Source organism: Impatiens glandulifera, chromosome 1 (genome assembly GCF_907164915.1).
Source record: "Impatiens glandulifera chromosome 1, dImpGla2.1, whole genome shotgun sequence".
Classification (NCBI taxonomy): Eukaryota; Viridiplantae; Streptophyta; class Magnoliopsida; order Ericales; family Balsaminaceae; genus Impatiens; species Impatiens glandulifera.
In genome coordinates, this window is record NC_061862.1 from 146,764,659 (window position 1) to 146,783,399 (window position 18,741).

The window sequence follows — 18,741 nt, forward strand, 5'->3', positions numbered from 1 at the left end:
AATAAATGAAAAATAATTCTACAACAAATAAATGTAATATTTGCACAATCTCAACAAGAATAGAATGAAAATTTAAAGGCATTTTATATTAAATGTTGTTGAATATTATAATTAATTTGATAAAATAAATTTAGTAATTTATTTATTTTTGTTAAATTTTTATAATTTATACCGTATTACAATAATAATTTATTTATATTAGTCGTGTTAACTTCTTAAATTAATATAATATTCGATACTAATATTTCAAATTTGAAGAGGAGGGAAAATTGGTAAAGAAGTTAGGGCAGAGAAAGTCTGCATATATATTGATCATTGAAGTGGAGAAGAAATCAGTTTGATTTCAATTGAAGATCATCAAAGAGAAATTACAGAATCACTGATCAAACTCTGTAAAGAAATGGAGAAATACGAAAAAATGGAGAAAGTAGGAGAAGGTACATACGGTAAGGTATACAAAGCAAGAGACAAAGTTACAGGTCAATTAGTAGCTTTGAAGAAGACGCGATTGGAGATAGACGAAGAAGGAATTCCATCGACTTCTCTAAGGGAAGTATCTTTACTCCAATTGCTTTCCAATTGTCTGTACATCGTTCGTCTTCTCTGCGTTGAATACGTTACTAGTAAACAAGGAAAATCAATTCTATATCTTGTATTTGAATATCTAGATACAGATCTCAAGAAATTCATTGATACTTATCGTAAATCACCAAATTCTAGACCACTTCCTTCTTCTATAATTAAGAGTTTCCTTTATCAACTTTGTAAAGGCATCACTCATTGTCACAGTCACGGCGTTATTCACAGGTTATTTGAATTTGATTGATACTTAACCCCTTGGAGATTGCAGTTTTGGATTCTTGACTTTTTTTTGTTTTGTTTTGATTACTTTAGAGATTTGAAGCCTCAGAATCTTTTGATTGATCGTGAGAAAGGTATACTTAAAGTTGCGGATTTAGGTCTTGGTAGGGCTTTTACTATACCTATGAAAAGCTACACGCATGAGGTTGGTTATCTTCTTCCCTTTTCGATATCATGTTGGTTATTGTTTTAATTGGATTTTTGTTGTATTGTAGATTGTTACGCTTTGGTATAGAGCTCCAGAGGTTCTATTAGGTACAACTCATTATGCTCTTGGTGTAGATGTGTGGTCTATTGGGTGCATTTTTGGTATGGACTTTCATCTCTTTGAATAAGTTTCATTAATTGTTTCCATTTGATTCAAACATGTTAAATATAGTTGTTTCAAATGATAAAAGAGTATTTAAGTAAGCGTGTAACTTCTCTTTGCTGTATAAACGTTGCAGCCGAGATGGCTAGGAGACAACCTTTGTTTCCGGGAGATTCAGAGTATCAGCAGTTGATTCATATCTTTAGGTATGTTACTTTCCTTTTGTAAGACAATCAAATTTCATCAAAGACTATCTTGAAATAGTTGAAGAGTTAGGTTATGTGTTTCTTATTTGTTTAATGCTGGATGAGTATTGGATAGAAACATATACCCATTTCTTCATTATTTCATGCTATTTAGATGATATCAAGGTTTGTGCATGGCTCATCTACACAAGCTTAGAGTTTTAATTTGAATTTGAGAAAGAGTTATTATTTGATGATAGAGTCACATCTATGTTTTTTTTGTTGCTAGATCAAACATGTATTAGGAAGGCTAAAATAAAGAGTTACAAGTAGAAAAACAGAAAAATGGGATGTTACAAATATCTATATGCCCCAAAATAAAGAGTGCACCTATTTACAGATTTCATTCAATAATCATAAGTTGTAAGTTAGATTAGATATTACACTAAACGACAAATACTATCCTATTAAAGTTAAAGATAATACTATTAATTCGTCGTGTCTGCCACGTGTTGTCGTGAGATTGACACTTCAAAACCCTAGTCTCCATTCCGTATCAACGCTCCCTCCTTCAAAAACACTCGGAGCTCGAGTGTTGATAAAAATACCATCTTTCTCAATCAAAGACAATTATAAAATTACCCCTTGAAAGGTCACCTTTATAAAAAAATCGTTCACAAACCAACCTTTTGATGAGTTTAGTACAAGAAACCTATTCATTCTCTAATTCTTCGCTATACCAAAATGATGCTTGACCATCCAGATGTCTAACAATGTTGCAAATTCTGAAACCAAAAGGTTTCTCGTTTTCTTCAAAGAAGTTTTTACATGTTTGCAACCAATTGATAACATGTGCACCTGAAAAACTAGGTAACTCCAGTTCCTTCCAATACATACATATATATTTGTAAGTAAAAAGTAACAACAAAACTAGAATGGGCACATGATACCAATGATACAGTTCAAACTCTAGGGTTTAAACAATCCAAGAAAAAGATGTAAAAAGCCAAGAGAAATCAAGACCAAAAGTATAGAATCTTTTCATTCAATAATATCATAAGTTGTTACTTAAATATATTTGTTTACTAGTCTAATCCTAGACTGAAAAGTTAAATACTATCCTATTAAGTAGGAAAGACAAATATTATCCTAATAAGCTAAAAAGACAAATATCAAAATACCTTTAATTCGTCAGCCACGTGTCGTGTGATTGACATTTCGGAATCCTAGTCTCCATTTAGTTCCTTGCGCCTCTAGTTACCGTGGCGTGGAAGAATACTTTTTATATTCCTAGATTGACGAGATTGTTTTTAGGAAATAGTGAATTTTAGCTGATGTGGTAATAACTGAATCTTTAGACAAGTCTTTTAACTTTGGATACTTTAAAATCAAAGAAAGAAGAGAAAAGAGATTTGTCATTATTATAATTGCTTTTCTATTGAATGGTTTTATTGATAAACTTATGAAAATTGGAAGTTTGATTGCCTTCTTGATGATCAATCAATATAGACTTTGTTCTTATATCATCTTAATGATTATTGAATCCTTGGATTAAAGGCTACTTGGGACTCCCACTGAGAAAACTTGTCCAGGAGTTACCTCTTTGCGTGATTGGCATGTGTATCCTCAATGGGAACCTCAGAGCTTGGCAGACGCTGTTCCCCATCTCGATGCTCAAGGAGTTGATCTTCTATCGGTAAATATCTTATTGCTTTTCTATTGAACACTTTTGTTTTCGCTTTTAAACCATATAGATGATATTGGAGACATGTCTTCTTTATGCAGAAAATGCTCAAGTATGATCAAGCTGATAGAATCTCAGCAAAGGCAGCTCTAAGCCATCCTTATTTCGACACTCTGGACAAGTCACAATTCTGATGAACCGGATTTGTCTAAGAAATGGCGTTTCATTTCAGTTGCAGCATCAATATATTCTTTGGACATGTCGATTTGATTAAATCATTTGTTGTTTGTTATCAACTTGGTGATTCCAGTTGGTATTTTTTGTTCTTTAGACACAATTTCTTTTTAGAACACTTTTCAGATTCATTTTTTTGTTGAAGAAAACAACATTTGTAGACTATTTGTGATATGATTCATTTTTCTTTCAGGGTGTTTAATTGATTTGGCTTGACATTGAATAAATATCTGCACCCTTTTTACAACTGAATTTGGATTTATCAAATTTGTCCATTATTTCTATTTCTTATTATAATACATAATTTAATTTGAAAGAATTAGTCAATTGATGTTGTTGTGTTGATTTTGATTATGATGTTGTTTGCTTATTTCACTCTTTATCAATACCAAATTTCTATGAAGTCGAGAGACAGTTTCATCTTGAAGCTAAATTTCAGTGAGTTACATTTATAACACTTCTACTCCCGGGAGTTGATGAAGACCATCCTTGGAAGGAAGGAGCTTTAGAAGCCAAATAATTTCTATAATTTTTTTTTTGTTCTTTTTGGGAGGCTATTCACACAGACATTCTTACTTTCGACACCTTAAAAGAAAAATATTTTTCCTTACTAATAGAAGCAGTCTCTATTTTGTCACAAAAATAGTCAATCATATTCTACTTCATTGTCCTATTAACTCCTCCATTTAGACCCTTCTTCAAAATGTTATCAATCATCCATAGGGCATGTTTCCTAACACTAACATGATGAACTTTTGGGAATAATTGATCTCGAGATACTGGAGAGATGTTATTATTAATAAATGAAAGTGTATCCCATTTATTATGGGGTATATATTATGGAAATAACATGAAAGTGCATCCACTTATTATGTGGGGTATATTATGGAAATAACGAAATATAATAAATTTTCAAGGAAATAGTATTGGTCGGTGGGATTAAAAGTTTTATTCTTCAAACTTTCGCGTAAATCAAGAAAAAGGGATGTGCACCAGATGAGACTATCTCGAATTTATCGGAATCTAACTTTATAGTAATTTTAGTTTTTTCTTTCTTCACCATTTTTTTTCTTGATATGTTTGGATGAGTAGAATTGAAATTGGTATAAGAATTTTAATTCCAATTTCACCCGAAATAACATTAAAATATAATTCAATATTTTATGTTAATAAAAACAATTTAAATATATATTATCTATATTATTAAACTATTAATTTGACAAAAACTTATTAGGATAGAGGTCAATTCTCATTTAAAATAAAATTGGTTTTACATTTAACTAATTAAATTAAAAAATATATATCAATTCAGCACTTTAATTTTCTAAATTTTAAAAAATAAAATCTCGGTGGTTTGAATGTTAACTTTTTAATTAGTTCGAAACGTTAAATTATTTAAATTTAAAAAAATGGGTTCGATATTTTAATTTTTTAAATGAATTTTTTTTATCAGGTCAACATGTTAGCCGCTTTATAAATAATAAAATATTATGTTTACAAAACATAAAAAAAAAAAAAATTTAGAATTACAATTCCAGTTAAAAACATTAAAATGGAGAATTATAAAAATACATTTGTTTGAATTTGATATTTCTAATTCCACTTTCGATCCTTAATTTAAAATTGTCTATTAAATTTAAGAATGGTGGTAAGACATGACCTTAAAATATTATTGCATACATATAAATAATACTTTATTTTATATAATCTATTAAAACATAAAAAATTTGGCCTAGATGGAGAAATTTGACGAAATAACCATAATGATTTATTTATTTGTGTTTTTGACCCGCGCTTAAAATAAAAAACGCTGGTGACACCTTTTTCTTTTTTGGACAATTTTGCCTCTGTTGCGAGACGTCCTCAATCGCGAGACGCAACCGGCATTTGCGAGACGCAACCGGCACTTGCGAGACGATTTTTTAAATTATTTTTTTCTTTATTTTTTTTTCATCTCGCGATTGCCGGTTGCGTTTCGCAAATGCCGGTTGTGTCTCGCGATTGTGGACTTTTCACACAGCATCAGGTTGCGTCTCGCAGTGAGAGCATTTTCGTCCAAAAAAAAGTGTCACCAACGCATTTATTTCATACGCTGGCAAAAAATCAAATAAGTTGATCTTTAAGGTCAGTTCATCAAATTTCCTGTTAGATGAATATTTTTTTTTTGTTTGTTTGTTGTTAGATTTTTATATTTATTTGTTGGTTATGCCTCTAAAGATAGTTTTTGATTATTCTATTGTTCATATTAAAGTTTCAAATTCTTTTACTAAGTAAAGAATTTGTGTTAAAACGATGGATCATTATTCTCTATTATTTCAAAGATTAAGACAGGGTTTGAATCAATCAAATTCGTATTTAAAATATATTAATTAATGTAGGATCTACAAAGAAATTTGTTAAATATATTAATTTAGATTTCTGTCTTTGTTTAATAAAAAAATATTTAAAATTGTTATTATATTGATGATTTTTACTTAATTTTGTTCAGTTACTTCTTTTAATTTGTAAAATATGAATTATTGGATTGGTAGGTTCGGATGACTATCAAACTGATCAAATGTACAATATATCAAATTCTTTAATATATAATCGGATATATTACATCAAAAAAATGGATCTAATCCATATCACCCTAATTATTTAAATAAATTTTAATAAACAATTTTTATTATATCCAAATTTAATATCAAAACATGGGTAAGTATAAAGATTGCAATTTGAAATGTCTCGGAGTAACCAACGGTTTTTCCTCGAAACAGAACAAAGATGAGGTAGGATAGTATTTATGTTTCCCGCTCCGATATCACCCTGATCTTGTCTCGAACACTATAAACATAATTTATAATATATAAAAATTTAAATATATTATAATATATATTATATTAAAAAATATGTATATAATTTTATTGCATATTTTTTTTTTATTATAAATATTTTATAAACGTTGTCTCGTGGGGATTTCCGAAAACAAACGGGACAGACATGATATTAAAAAAAATCTCGAAATAAAAATAGGTCTCAAAATAAAAATATGTCGAGAATAGTAAATGGCCCGAACCCCGAACCAACCCATGGCTAAGTAAGTATAGAATGATATCCTAATTATCTAATGCATAACAAAATTTTTAATATATACTTTAAAAAATATCTAAACTCTTTATACTTGCCAATTTGAATAAATTAAAAAGTTAACGAGTCATCTAATTCTTGTAACCACACTGCAATAAACAAATTTAGTGAAAAAACTCCATTTAAATTGATAAAAAATTGCGTTATTCTCACTCAAAATGCTCAAATTTAAAGTCGGACAAGAAGAACAAAAATTGTGTTAACTGTATAAGTAATTATAACAAGAAAATGGGGAAGTCAAAATCCATAGGTTAAACTGTAAATAATCCATTTAAGACAATGACATCTTTTGAATGGTTTTACAATGACAATCCAAATATAAACCCCACAAATTTGGACTTTATCAAATCATCCAATTGAGACAATGGTTTTACAATAACAATCTACACAGCCCTGATGTTGTGTATAACCGAAAAAAGTTTAAAAGTAAAAAAAGAAAAGAAAAAGTATATTCATGTCTCCTACCAAAACATGGAGACTTCCCGAAAGAGTTGGTAAGTATCGCATACACATGTAAATAAATCAATACTTACTAGAAATCCACCTGTTATGCAATGAGCAATAACGAATGGTCTGCACCAAACTATAAGCGAGAATTCGCTGCTTCCTTGTTCACTAAATCAGCACCACTAACATATCTAGCAAAGAACGATATCAGTCTGAATGGAGCCCCGGTTAAAGGAGCATCTGTAAAAAGAACTGACTCATTGTTTTGAAGATCATCATGGCTGGTCACTGATGTTTGGTTCTCAATTTCTCCTAGGCTGGTAATTTCTTGAGAGTTTGAATTTACAGCATTTTCCTTAATAGTAGTATTATGATAGTAACTGCCATCGCTCTTACTATCATCCTCGTCTGTAATATCAATAACTTCGAAATTCTTCTTGCCTGATTGACTTGTCGAATCACTATCAACAATTTCCCAAGTGCTTTGATTCTCCCCATCGTTCCCTTTACCTGTTTCTTCCCTTAAATTTATTCTTTCACCAGGGAATGAGACTGGATTGGCAACTTCGATAGTGTCTGATGATTCGTAGACCAAATCAGATCCTGCTGGTGAATAGAGTTCCTTTGTTTTATCTCTTGTATTGTTTAGCTCAATGTATAATTCGTTCATCTGTAATAAAAAAACATGAATGATCGGTTTGATAGTAGAGTAAAAGGAAAGAGGTAACAACAAAATCAAGCAAATTGATCAAAATAAAATTAATCCCTGTTATGTTTTTTAAAAAAAATCACCATCATTTGGCAAATAATCTGGATTACGATCACCAAATAAAATGAAAAAATTACACTAGATATGGATCATGATAAAAAATTAATGCGAAAAGAAAAAGAAAGACCACTCTCAATTTCACTTTGGCGATTTTTTTTCCAATATGGGATCGTAATGGTGACAAAATAACAGTTTCTAAATAGGCTCATTGAAAAGTATCAAGGATAACTTCTCAACCAAAAATCAATTTATCACCTTCTCAATAAGCTCTGCATTTTCTGTGATTAACTTATCAATCAAAGCACTATAAGCTTCCATTTCAGCATTCACAGGTTCTTCTCCAGCAGCCACCTTTGTCCAAAAATAAAAGAAAACTCTAAGAATCAAAATGTGAAACATTTTAAGTGTTATAAAGAGCTCATTAGTAATGCTAAATGTACATGACAAGTTATAGTCTATGGATACACCCACAAAACGAGATGAAACCTCTTTAATAGTAAAAGATTGATAATCTACTCACCAACTCTCAAAGAAGATTATGATATGTTGGTCTTTATTATGTAATTTGGAAAAAATTGTATTTGTGATGTTTTTCAAAGCCACAATGATTTATAAAATAATTTGATCATGATCCAAAAATAATCTATCCGAAATGAAACAAACAATTAAACTATAATTTGGATCAATATCTAGAAAAATATTTGTATAACAAATGAAGCAACAAAAATCACTTTTATCATCATTTAAAAAAACACTTTCAAATTTAACTTTGATGATTTTGAATGAGATGGTAATTGTGAGTGTTTTCAAATAGGCTAAATCAATCCAATATTGCAGGAATCTGGATGAAGATGCAGAAATTAGTGTAGTGCTTACTGTGGCAGAAGCACTCTTTTCAAAGGTTTCAATTTTTAGCTGCAGACAGGCAATTGTTTCCGTCAGCTTCTGGTTTTCTTCAGCGAGATTATTTCTGCATCCTTCCAATTCAATCACCTGCCAGGCTTTGATTTTAATTTCTGTATCAGAAAAAACACTAAACCTTGCTCTAAATGATGTCCCAGATGCACTAACAGACCTAGATAAACCTGGCTAGGCAAGAGCAATGATTTTGTCAAAGCTATGAGATCTAGTAATTTCTACTAAGAATCTGAATATACCGAAATACGAACGAAGAAAAAAGTTAGATCTTCAGATATAAGTAGTTAATGTAGATAGTAACAGTTATTTTGAGTTATTAATCTAGTGTTTTTTTTAATGTAGGAAGCTAGCATGACCCTCCACTTCAACTTAAGACTGTAAGTAGGAATCTAGTACTATAAAATTAGCAACTATCATGTTATAGATATATTGACATGAAATAAGAATTGTCTTATTCTCTAAGGTTTCTCTTCTTCCTAAAGGCTTCTTCTCTTCTCCTCAGTCCCCCCTTTCCTAAAAGAACTCTATTTGGATGAGATAGAGGATAAATGTTTCGGAATTTAAATGCTTTTAGTACCATATATAGGCAGCTGTAGCCATGTACCTGTGCATGTATTCTTGAATTTTCAGTACGAAGTCCAGTTAATTTTTCTTCGGATGTGACCTGCTAAGAATATGTAGAAATTTTGGACAGTGAAAACCTTAATAAGTGCCGAAATTTTGATGTCAGATGTTTTGATGGAACTCAACTCCAAAAGGAATTACCTCTTTTTGGTTCCAGAAATCTCTTTCACTTTCTAATTGTTCGACCTTCTCTTTCAAGCTCACCTGTGGAATGAAGTGCATGTTAACATTCTATCTTGGTAACCAAATGAACCTGGCCTCATGGTTGAGTTAGATCACATGTTCAATTCAAGACTTGGTATAAACGTTGTTTGATTTACTAGAAGGCGCAGCATTCGAGACAAGTATATTTAATATAAACTTTGGCATTAAAAAAGATTATGTCTTGATAACAGAAAGATTGCTATTTAAATCAATGATAGAAGACAATCAAAATTAAGTAAAAAGAAATAACAGGAGCATCAATGATGAAACTCAGTAAGTCAATTACCCTTTCCAAATTTAAAGACGATATTTCTTCGCTCAGATGATTAATCTTTTCCTCGAGGTCAGCCTACAAGTGAAAAAAAAAAGTAAATTACACAGAAAGAAGAAGAATATACCTACATTCACCATAAACATGATCATGGGAAGCATTTAGAGAAAGAAACCTGGGAACATTGTTTGTAACTCGGATGGAAAAGAAAAGATAAATTATTTGGAAAGAAGCAGCTATTTCTATCAAAATTAAGTAAAGAGTCACAACAGCAGTATCGATGATGAAACTGATAAAGTCAATTACCCTATTCAAGTTTAAAGACGATATTTCTCTGATCAAGTGACTACTCGTTTCTTCGAAGGCAACCTACAAGTGGAAAAAAAGGTAAATCACACAAAGAATAATATACAAATCTTCAACACCATAAACATGATTAAGTGGAATTCAAACTATATATATATACTTGTTTTAATTCCATGAGAATTCTTATTCTAAATTCAAGTTCCAATTTTAAGTCCTTAAACAAACTCCATACATTGGAATTGCCCCCTCATATATCATAGGATTGCAATTCTGCTTAGGAAGCTGACACTCTAACCATTTGAGCTACACTACAACGGCGAAATTGAAACTTATTTAATCATACACAATGGAATTATAATTCCTTATTTATAGTCATCAAACAAACAAAGGATTTGGAATTGGACCCACAATTCCAATTCCGCTTAAACCAAACATAGTCTAAAAGAGCTTATGGTAAATATGAGTTAGAATGAAAGTATATTCGAAATTCAAAGAGCATAAGAGATTTCGTTTGAAACCCATGAATGATTCTCACTCTCCAGTTGCACTATTTAATATTATGAAAACATTAGATTTCTGAAAGGCCAGTACAGTTCCATACATGAAAACTAGATGGTTCTATTGGACAAGGTAAGCATATCAATGTTCATAGTATGTAGTCTAAGTATTTTACCTCATTTTGGACGTGTTTATCATTTTCATCCTCTAATCTTCGAATTGACCCTTTCAAATTATCCTACAGAATTTCCAAAAATGATAGTCACTACATGACAACAATAATGTTCTGCTGGACAAGGTAAGCATGCCAAAGTTTATAGAACATAGTTTGGTATTGTACCTCGTTTTGGATGTGTTTATCAATTTCCTCCTCTAACCTTCCGATTGACCCTTTCAAATTATCCTGCACAATTGCCAAAAATGATAGTAAAACGGACAAAAAAACACCTCTAATTGAAAGATGATAGTAAACCGCACAGTAAATGATAGTCACATACATGAAACTATATTATTCAGTTGGACAATGTAATCATGTCAAAGTTTATAGTAATGGTATTTTACCTCATTTTGGATGTGTTTATCATTTTCCTCCTCTAACTTTCTGATGGACCCTTTCAAATTATCCTGCACATTTTCCAAAAATGTTAATATAACAGACAGAAAATGGTAGTCCCATACATGAAAACTATATTGTTTTGTTGGACAAGGTAGGCATGTCAAAGTTTATAGTAAGTAGCCTGGTATTTTACCTCGTTTTGGATGCGTTTATCATTTTCCTCCTCTAATCTTCTAATTGACCCTTTTAAGTTAACCTGCACATGCCAAAAATGGTAGTAAAACGTACAGAAAATTACCTAATTGAAAAATAGTAGTAAACAGACAGAAAATTTTAGTCACATAAATAAAAGTTATATTGTTCTGTTAGACAAGGTAAGCATTTCAAAGTTTAAAGTACTTAGACTGATATTTTACCTCGTTTTGGATGTGTTTATCATTTTCCTCCTCCAATCTTCTAATTGACCCTTCCAAGTTATCCTACACATTTACCACGAATGATAGTAAAACATACCTATTGAAAGATGATAGAATGTACATAATTTAAGAACAGCCACAACTTCATCTCTGCTTCTATAACTAACTCCTATTCACCTCCAGACATAAAGAAGAACTCTAAATTTCAGAAGAAAGGCAAGCACAAAATACCATTAGTTCTGTACTCCTACCAAATTTGTACCTTTTCCAACAACAATCTCCGGATTTCGTTCAACTGGTTCTCGACCTTCTCTTCAAGTATGACCTTTGACATTTACATCAAATAAAAGAGGAATTTACTCACTTGATTGGCCATCTTACAATAGACAATACAGTTGTAATATTTAATATGAGGAAAAACTTACATTCCCTGCATCATGAACTTGATATTTCCCTAAATCATCATCAGTATTAGACACAGGTTCCTGCTTATCTGAGGTATCAGAAGCTTGAAGTTGATGATTCTGCTCAGTCAAAATACTTTGATCTCCATTGCAAGATTCTACAGCACCAATACTTTGATCTCCAGTTGTTTTTGCCTGCTTATTCTTGTTTTTCTTGTGTTTCTTCTTCTTCTTCCTTTCGTCCTCCATTCTCCGAGTTCACAAAAGCTGTTTCTGTTGGGAAAATAAAAGGTACATGCTATTACCAACCACAAACTGAACAAAATTCAATGACCCCATAAATACAGATCTGAATATAAGATACAAAAAATAAATAAAAATGATGTTACCAGTTCTCAAATTGCACAAAAGGATTAACAAAAACCTCATATCTCCAAAGGAGAAACCTTTTGTTCAGAGATAGACTTGATTTATCAAATTCTACGATAACAGAAACTAACAAGAATGAACTGAAACATTTCAAAAAAACAAGATTTCTGTCTAGTCCTTTGAGATCCGATTTAGTGATGTAGCAATCTAATCTAAGAAGTAAATTAACAGATCTAAGAAAGGCGTCTGAAGAGAGATATAAACCATTCTAGGAGGCGTTTATACGAAAAAAAACCCAATCGATAGAACATTCATCATACAAACAATGTAACAAGCAGCGAATTGAATGAATGGATGAATGTGGAAGGTAGAAGAAGCAGAAGCTCACCGATAGCTGCGTGGTGGGGAACGAATCTCTGTAAGTTTCTTCAATTCGCGGGAGCTAATTGTAAAGCTTCAATTCAACTTCAAGTTGAAGTTTTCCGTCAGTCATGGTTATATAAGAAAGAAGATCAAATATACCCTAAACTTATTGATAGAGATCTATAAACACTTATACTTTTAATAAGATCAATTAAAATAAAACATGTGTGAGTGAAACTATATATGTCTAATTTTTATTAATAAAACTAGGTTTGTGTTATTAGAATTTTCTTTTAGTTTGTGCGAGTATATACTTTTAAAGTTTGCGCACCAGAGTAGAACTGATATTTTATATCATTAGAATGACAATAAAACGAATTGAGCGGAAACTACGTTTACTATCCCGCTTCATTTTATTTCGATGATTTTTTTACTATCATTTTCAACCGTTCGGTTTTTGGAACCGATATATCATATTTTCTTAAAAAATGGTAAATGATATAAACGATTTTTAAAATATTATATATATTATAATAGAGAAATATTAGAGAAACGATATTGTAACGAAAGAAGAGCAACAAATATATGTGGCACGTTATCGCTTTTTTTTCTCGCTTCTTTGTCTTCTTCTTCATAAAGGATTCTTCTTCTTCTTCGGCGATTTTCATTTCTTTAAAAACGATTCTTCTCTTCGTCTCTCTTACAACTTGCCGGAGAAACTCTAGATCGTCATTCTCTTCGTCTTTACGTCAGAGAAACCCTAGATCGTCGTTCACTTCGTTTGTTTTTCTTACACGAAACCCTAGTTTAGCATTCTTTTCTTCTGTCTTCTCACCGCATTTATCGTCGTTCGAAAATGGTAAGCCTTCAACACTATTTATCTTATTCCATTCGAAACCCTAATTTTTTGTCGCAAAAATAACAACGCTCTTTTACTTTTTAGGAGGATATCGTTCATGGAACTACATCCAACCTGTCTTTCGAAAACTTTGAAAGGTAAGTTATTTATATTTTTTTTATTATTTTGCTTCTACGGTTGAAAATCAATATTCACATTTCTAGCTTTTTAGTTTTGTCACGATAAGTTATATATATTTAAACTAAGATTTTAGACCAATATGTTTTAAAATTTATGTTGAATTTGTTAGATGTGTTGAAAAATGTTATAAAGATGTGTTGAAATTTATAATAAATTTATTTTTATTTTAAAAAAAGTTGAAATTTCAGACCTGTTAAAATTATTAATGAGATAATGTATATTTTATATGACTATTATATATATATAAAATAGATGTATAGATGAAGAGAATATATATAATATATTAAAGGGAAAATAAGAAAAGAAATTAATTAGGAAAAAGTACTCAATTAAGTGGTGATTTATAAAATAATTATTTAGTGTTTATTATACATAATATTACATATTTATATATATATATATATATATATATATATATATAAATATGTAATATTATGTATATAAATTTATTAATAAAAAAATATATTTTATATGATTAGTGAGAAAAAATGATGTGATAAGAGATAATATATATATATATATATATATATATATATATATATATATATATATATATATATATATATATATATAAAAGAGTATCAGCGACGACAAAAGTCGTTACTGAAAGTGGAAAAAACCGTTACTGATAATTTCAGTAACGACTCTATTTACCGTTATTATTTGTTACTGAAACTGTCGTCACTAATATAAAAGAGTGTCAGTAACGACATTTGGTAGCCGTTAGTCCGTTACAGATATTAGTATCGGTAACAGCGCCATAGTCATTACTGCTATTAATACATGTAACAGTTCTCCGTATTTAAGGCCTCTAAAGGTAATGTCGTTACTAATACTATCACTAGTAACGACTCTAGATTTGGACAGCCGTTACTGATACTAACAACTCTAGATTTGGATAGCCGTTATTGATAGTAATTATTTTCTTTTTTTGTAATATTATTTATCCCTATAAATGATAATGAATAAATACTTTGCAAAAAAATAATTATAAATAAGTACACTAATCCCAACAATATTCATAAATAATATACAAAATACACTAATCTCAAGTTGGAGGGGAAGGGCGAGAGTGGGGTAACATGGATAATATCGTGGTCATTTGTCTGTGCATCTCCATTGACTCGTCGCACATCCGCTCCCTCATCTCTTGCATCTCAGTCCGCATCTGCTCACGCTCTTCCCCGTGACTATTATCCCTCAACTTCACGCTCCTCTCGCATCCTCTACATATTCTCCTTCAGATCCCGGTTCTCATCGTGTAACTGCTGCGTGTTAGTGCGTTGAATACTCAATGCACTCTCCCAAGCATCTACTCTAAATGATATAGGTCATATGCAGGATCTCATACCCACGACTCTACCATGTCGTTGAGAGCCGAACGCGTCTCCGTCAACTACATCTCATTCCGACTTGGATCTTCTCCTATGATAGTGCGCAACATAACTTACAAACACAAATTAAGTTTGATTAGTACATATGTAAATATGTTTCAAGATAAACCATTAAACACGACTCACCACTTTCTTAGAAACAATAGCGGGGAGCTCTGTAGTTGGATTCTGTAGAGTTGATTTCTTTGTATACGTGTGGAGAAATAAGTCAGCGAAATTAGGGACCTATCCAGTAGTCCTCTCATGTACAAATTCAATAATAGACATTATAATAAGAACGAAAAAACATTAAAAACTTCATATTAAATGATAAAACACACCATCTGCCTCTCAACTTGTGTAAATGAGACGTTGCCTACATGGTTCTTGTACACAACATGCGACCTATTACTCGAATTAGACATACTCGTTTTCTGCAATTAAAAAAGTTGGTTAGTTTAATAGATTATTAAAGTAAGAGTTCATTAAAAAAAATAACTTACTCTAAACTCCGAAGTGAAGAAGCGACGATCCAAAAGATAATGCCAATCATTCGGGGTGATCTCGGGAGGAGGATTGGCCCGAATCGCTGCCTCATCACCTTATCGAGCCCTAATGTACTACGTGTTCAACTGACATCTCCACATATCCCAAAGTTGTTTTGCGTGATGTAGCCATTGGCGGCGATATGTGTCGATGTGCTACCCCACAGACCGGAAAGAATCCTGAAAAGTCAACAACTTCATAATAAATTACAACTTAGCTTTTTATAGATGGTGGTTAATACCCCAAAATGAAGAACTTACTGTAATAGCCCGCCAAATGTGATCCAACTGTGTGGAGCTCATGTCAGTTTAATGTAGGGTCATGTGCGGTAATGTAGTGGGGTCCCTGATGATACTCCCTATATGCCTCTACCATGCTGTCGTATTATCACACATGAGCTTACCATCTATCGGGTTGAACTCCAAAGGCATCTTCTGCCCCACCTACAACTTACCAACTGTCATGTTCTTGTTCTTACCCCGCCTCCTCCTCCTCGAAGATCCTAAAAGTGAACACAAAATTAGATAGAATTATAAGAAAATACATAATCAAACATTGGTACCTACATTAGGCTAAGACGGGGTTGTGTCTCATCATCATCAACGTTAGTGTTCTTTACACCATCAATGGTCATAATCATCACTCTCTAATATCCCATTCAAATCGATGTCCCCGATAAAGTCGAGTAATGTTAGAGGGTCCTTAGACTACTCCTCCTTGTTCCTATGTACGAGGTTGTTAGGATCAGTTACAACAATAGAAGGGGGGGTTGAATATTGTTGTGTTAATATTGACTTTCAATTCGATTTTAATCATGTTAGGGACTTAAAAAATGTTTATATTCTACATAAATTGTCGCAACCTCTTGAATGTTTTCAAGTGCGGAATGCTCGCTAGATTTGAAGCTATGGATGCAAAACGTTAATATGCAGAAAGTAAAGAACACGAGAGTTTTATGTAAGTTCGGAGATAAAACTCCTACGTCACCCCTTCTTCTGTTTTCCAGAAGGATTCACTAGAAAACTTTAGTTTATATAAAGCCTATACAAACCCTGTTAGAACTCAGGACTTAACAATTGTCTATTCTGAACTCTTAGCACTCACTCTGTTAAACATCCAACTTTCTGTTTAACTTACAACAAGAATATACTCTCAGTTTATACAATGTATACTTTTATAGTTAGAGAGAGTAAGAACTTGGAATTAAAACTATAACTTCGTTAGTTCTTAAATCGAATAACTATGTAACATAACTAGTTTTCCATTTTACTCTAAAGATCTTTTATAGTGAAGTGTAGAAACGGTTGACTCTGATTTTTGGATTGTGATATGACCGGGAAAGATTAGCCGTACATCAAATCCAGATATTCAGGGATTCGCCATACCAGAGCTACAATGATCTACCGTTCATAAGTCCATAGATTCGACGTTGTACTTTGATATCCTTTGATGTATGTAATGGTCGAATCTGATACATAGATACGTGTTAACTTTCTAATGGCTGAGCACTTTATGGAAGTTGTATTAAGCTGACTATGAAGTCTGCTTATAACGAACTCTACTGTTTGCTATGCTGATGAGATGTACAAATATGCATAACACTTCTTCAGACGGCTGCTGAAGCAAGCCATCTATCTACTCACGCTTCTTTAGACTAGTACTGAAGCAAGGTGTTTGTTCACGTTTCTTCAGACTACTACTGAAGCAAGGCGTCTACTCGTGCTTCTTGAGACCAGGACGTCTAATTGCACTAAGACGTCTACTCGTGCTTCCTGAGACCATGACTTCTTCTTGCATTAAGACATCTACTCGCGCTTCTTCAGACTGCTAATGAAGCAAGGCGTCTGCTCGTGCTTCTTTAGATTACTATTGAAGTAAGGCGTCTTCTCGCGGTCAAACGTCTACTCACGCTTCTTGAGACCAAGACGTGTGCTTGCACTAAGACGTCTACTTGCACTTCTTGAGACTGGGACGTCTGCTTGCACTGAGATGTCTACTCGCGTTTGTTGAGGCGAGGATGTCTTCTTGCACTAAGACGTCTACTCGCGCTTCTTGAGACTAGGACGTCTACTTCTACTAAGACGTCTACTCACGCTTCTTCATACTACTACTGAAGTAAGGCTGCTCACGCATATTTGAGCTGTACATGCGCAAGACATTTACACAACTTAGTTTTATTCACTTTATGAATTCATCATAAAACTATGTTGTATTGATTTAATTTAATTTTACTTAAGTTTATTTTAATCAATTAAAACATTTAATCTTAATTAATTATTTTTTTAATTAATTATTTCTTTTTCCTCTTTAACTTAATCTAACAGAGCTCCTCTAACTGGCGGCCAAAGCCCTTACCTACTATTCTCCCCTTAGGTGCCATGATCGCTGCAAATATATAAGGTAATGTTTATTAGAAAAATGTAAAATTTGACCCTAGGTTATAATAAACACGATGAAACCTTAATTAGAGTAACAATGATTTATTGATGTCATAATTTTCTATCCAAACCTTGATGCCATATATATCCGTAGAATAAAAAACTTGTTGTGCTTTGCTTGCCATTATGAGTGGTTCATGCATCTGAGTAACCATACTTATCAACCTTAATGCCCCAATCTTTGTGATGAACATCGAACCATCTACATTTAAAGAGAACCACTCGTCTTCCACTAAAGAATGCTACTTCTATATTTTCATTGAGGACTCCACAATAGTTAATTGTCTCGGCCCCATTATATCCAAGAACCAATACACCGCTATTTTGTGTGGTCAAGCTCTCGTCGTGTTTCTCAGTGTTGAACTTGTACCCATATATTTTGCACGAGTTATACTTCATAACATATATTGTAGGTCCACCTCCTAAAATTTTAAGATTCATTGTTCTATCGGAGTCATCGGTTAATTGCTCCACGTATTTAGTAGAAAATATTGTTAAACACATTGTCTAACTACTAAAAATAAACTATTGAGACAATTTACTTACTTTATCTTTGAAATAACTAACGTATTGTTTATCTCATTCTTTCATTGGAAATATTAGGTTCGCATGATTGTATGAAATCGTTGGAGATGTGTTAAATTAAATTATTGCTAAAAGTACTAAAATCGTATCTAGTAATGAACAACACATTCTGAACTTACTTATAATATTCTTCAGCCTCACGACAATTTTTAAGATGTATGAATGAGAATAGTCACAATCCCCCGGTTCGTATGTGTAGGTCGTTCCATTTG

General features: G+C 32.1%; 2 protein-coding genes across 8 annotated transcripts; one reads left to right on the plus strand and one right to left on the minus strand.

Moving 5' to 3' along the window:
• Positions 1-312: 312 nt before the first annotated feature.
• On the plus strand, positions 313-3,497 carry LOC124913420 (cyclin-dependent kinase B1-1-like). Its single transcript, XM_047454002.1, has 6 exons — positions 313-807; positions 895-1,006; positions 1,077-1,170; positions 1,308-1,377; positions 2,914-3,052; positions 3,142-3,497. Exons 1-6 carry the CDS (start codon positions 401-403, stop codon positions 3,232-3,234), a joined length of 915 nt encoding a protein of 304 aa, XP_047309958.1. The 5' UTR covers positions 313-400; the 3' UTR covers positions 3,235-3,497.
• Positions 3,498-6,646: 3,149 nt separating this feature from the next.
• LOC124920050 (putative leucine-rich repeat-containing protein DDB_G0290503) lies at positions 6,647-12,654 on the minus strand. Of its 7 annotated transcripts, none has more exons than XM_047460442.1 (15): positions 12,574-12,654; positions 11,838-12,089; positions 11,675-11,737; positions 11,413-11,475; positions 11,190-11,252; positions 11,002-11,064; positions 10,781-10,843; positions 10,616-10,678; positions 9,943-10,005; positions 9,652-9,714; positions 9,303-9,365; positions 9,142-9,201; positions 8,496-8,612; positions 7,875-7,970; positions 6,647-7,520 (listed from the first exon to the last, which is right to left on the minus strand). In XM_047460442.1, the coding sequence occupies exons 2-15, from the start codon at positions 12,063-12,065 to the stop codon at positions 6,987-6,989; spliced, it is 1,602 nt and encodes a 533-aa protein (XP_047316398.1). In that variant the 5' UTR covers positions 12,066-12,089; positions 12,574-12,654; the 3' UTR covers positions 6,647-6,986. The 7 variants fall into 7 exon arrangements, with proteins under 7 accessions (XP_047316398.1, XP_047316397.1, XP_047316402.1 ...); XM_047460441.1 differs by having other exon boundaries at positions 9,142-9,204; XM_047460446.1 differs by lacking the exon at positions 11,190-11,252 and having other exon boundaries at positions 9,142-9,204.
• Positions 12,655-18,741: the final 6,087 nt, after the last annotated feature.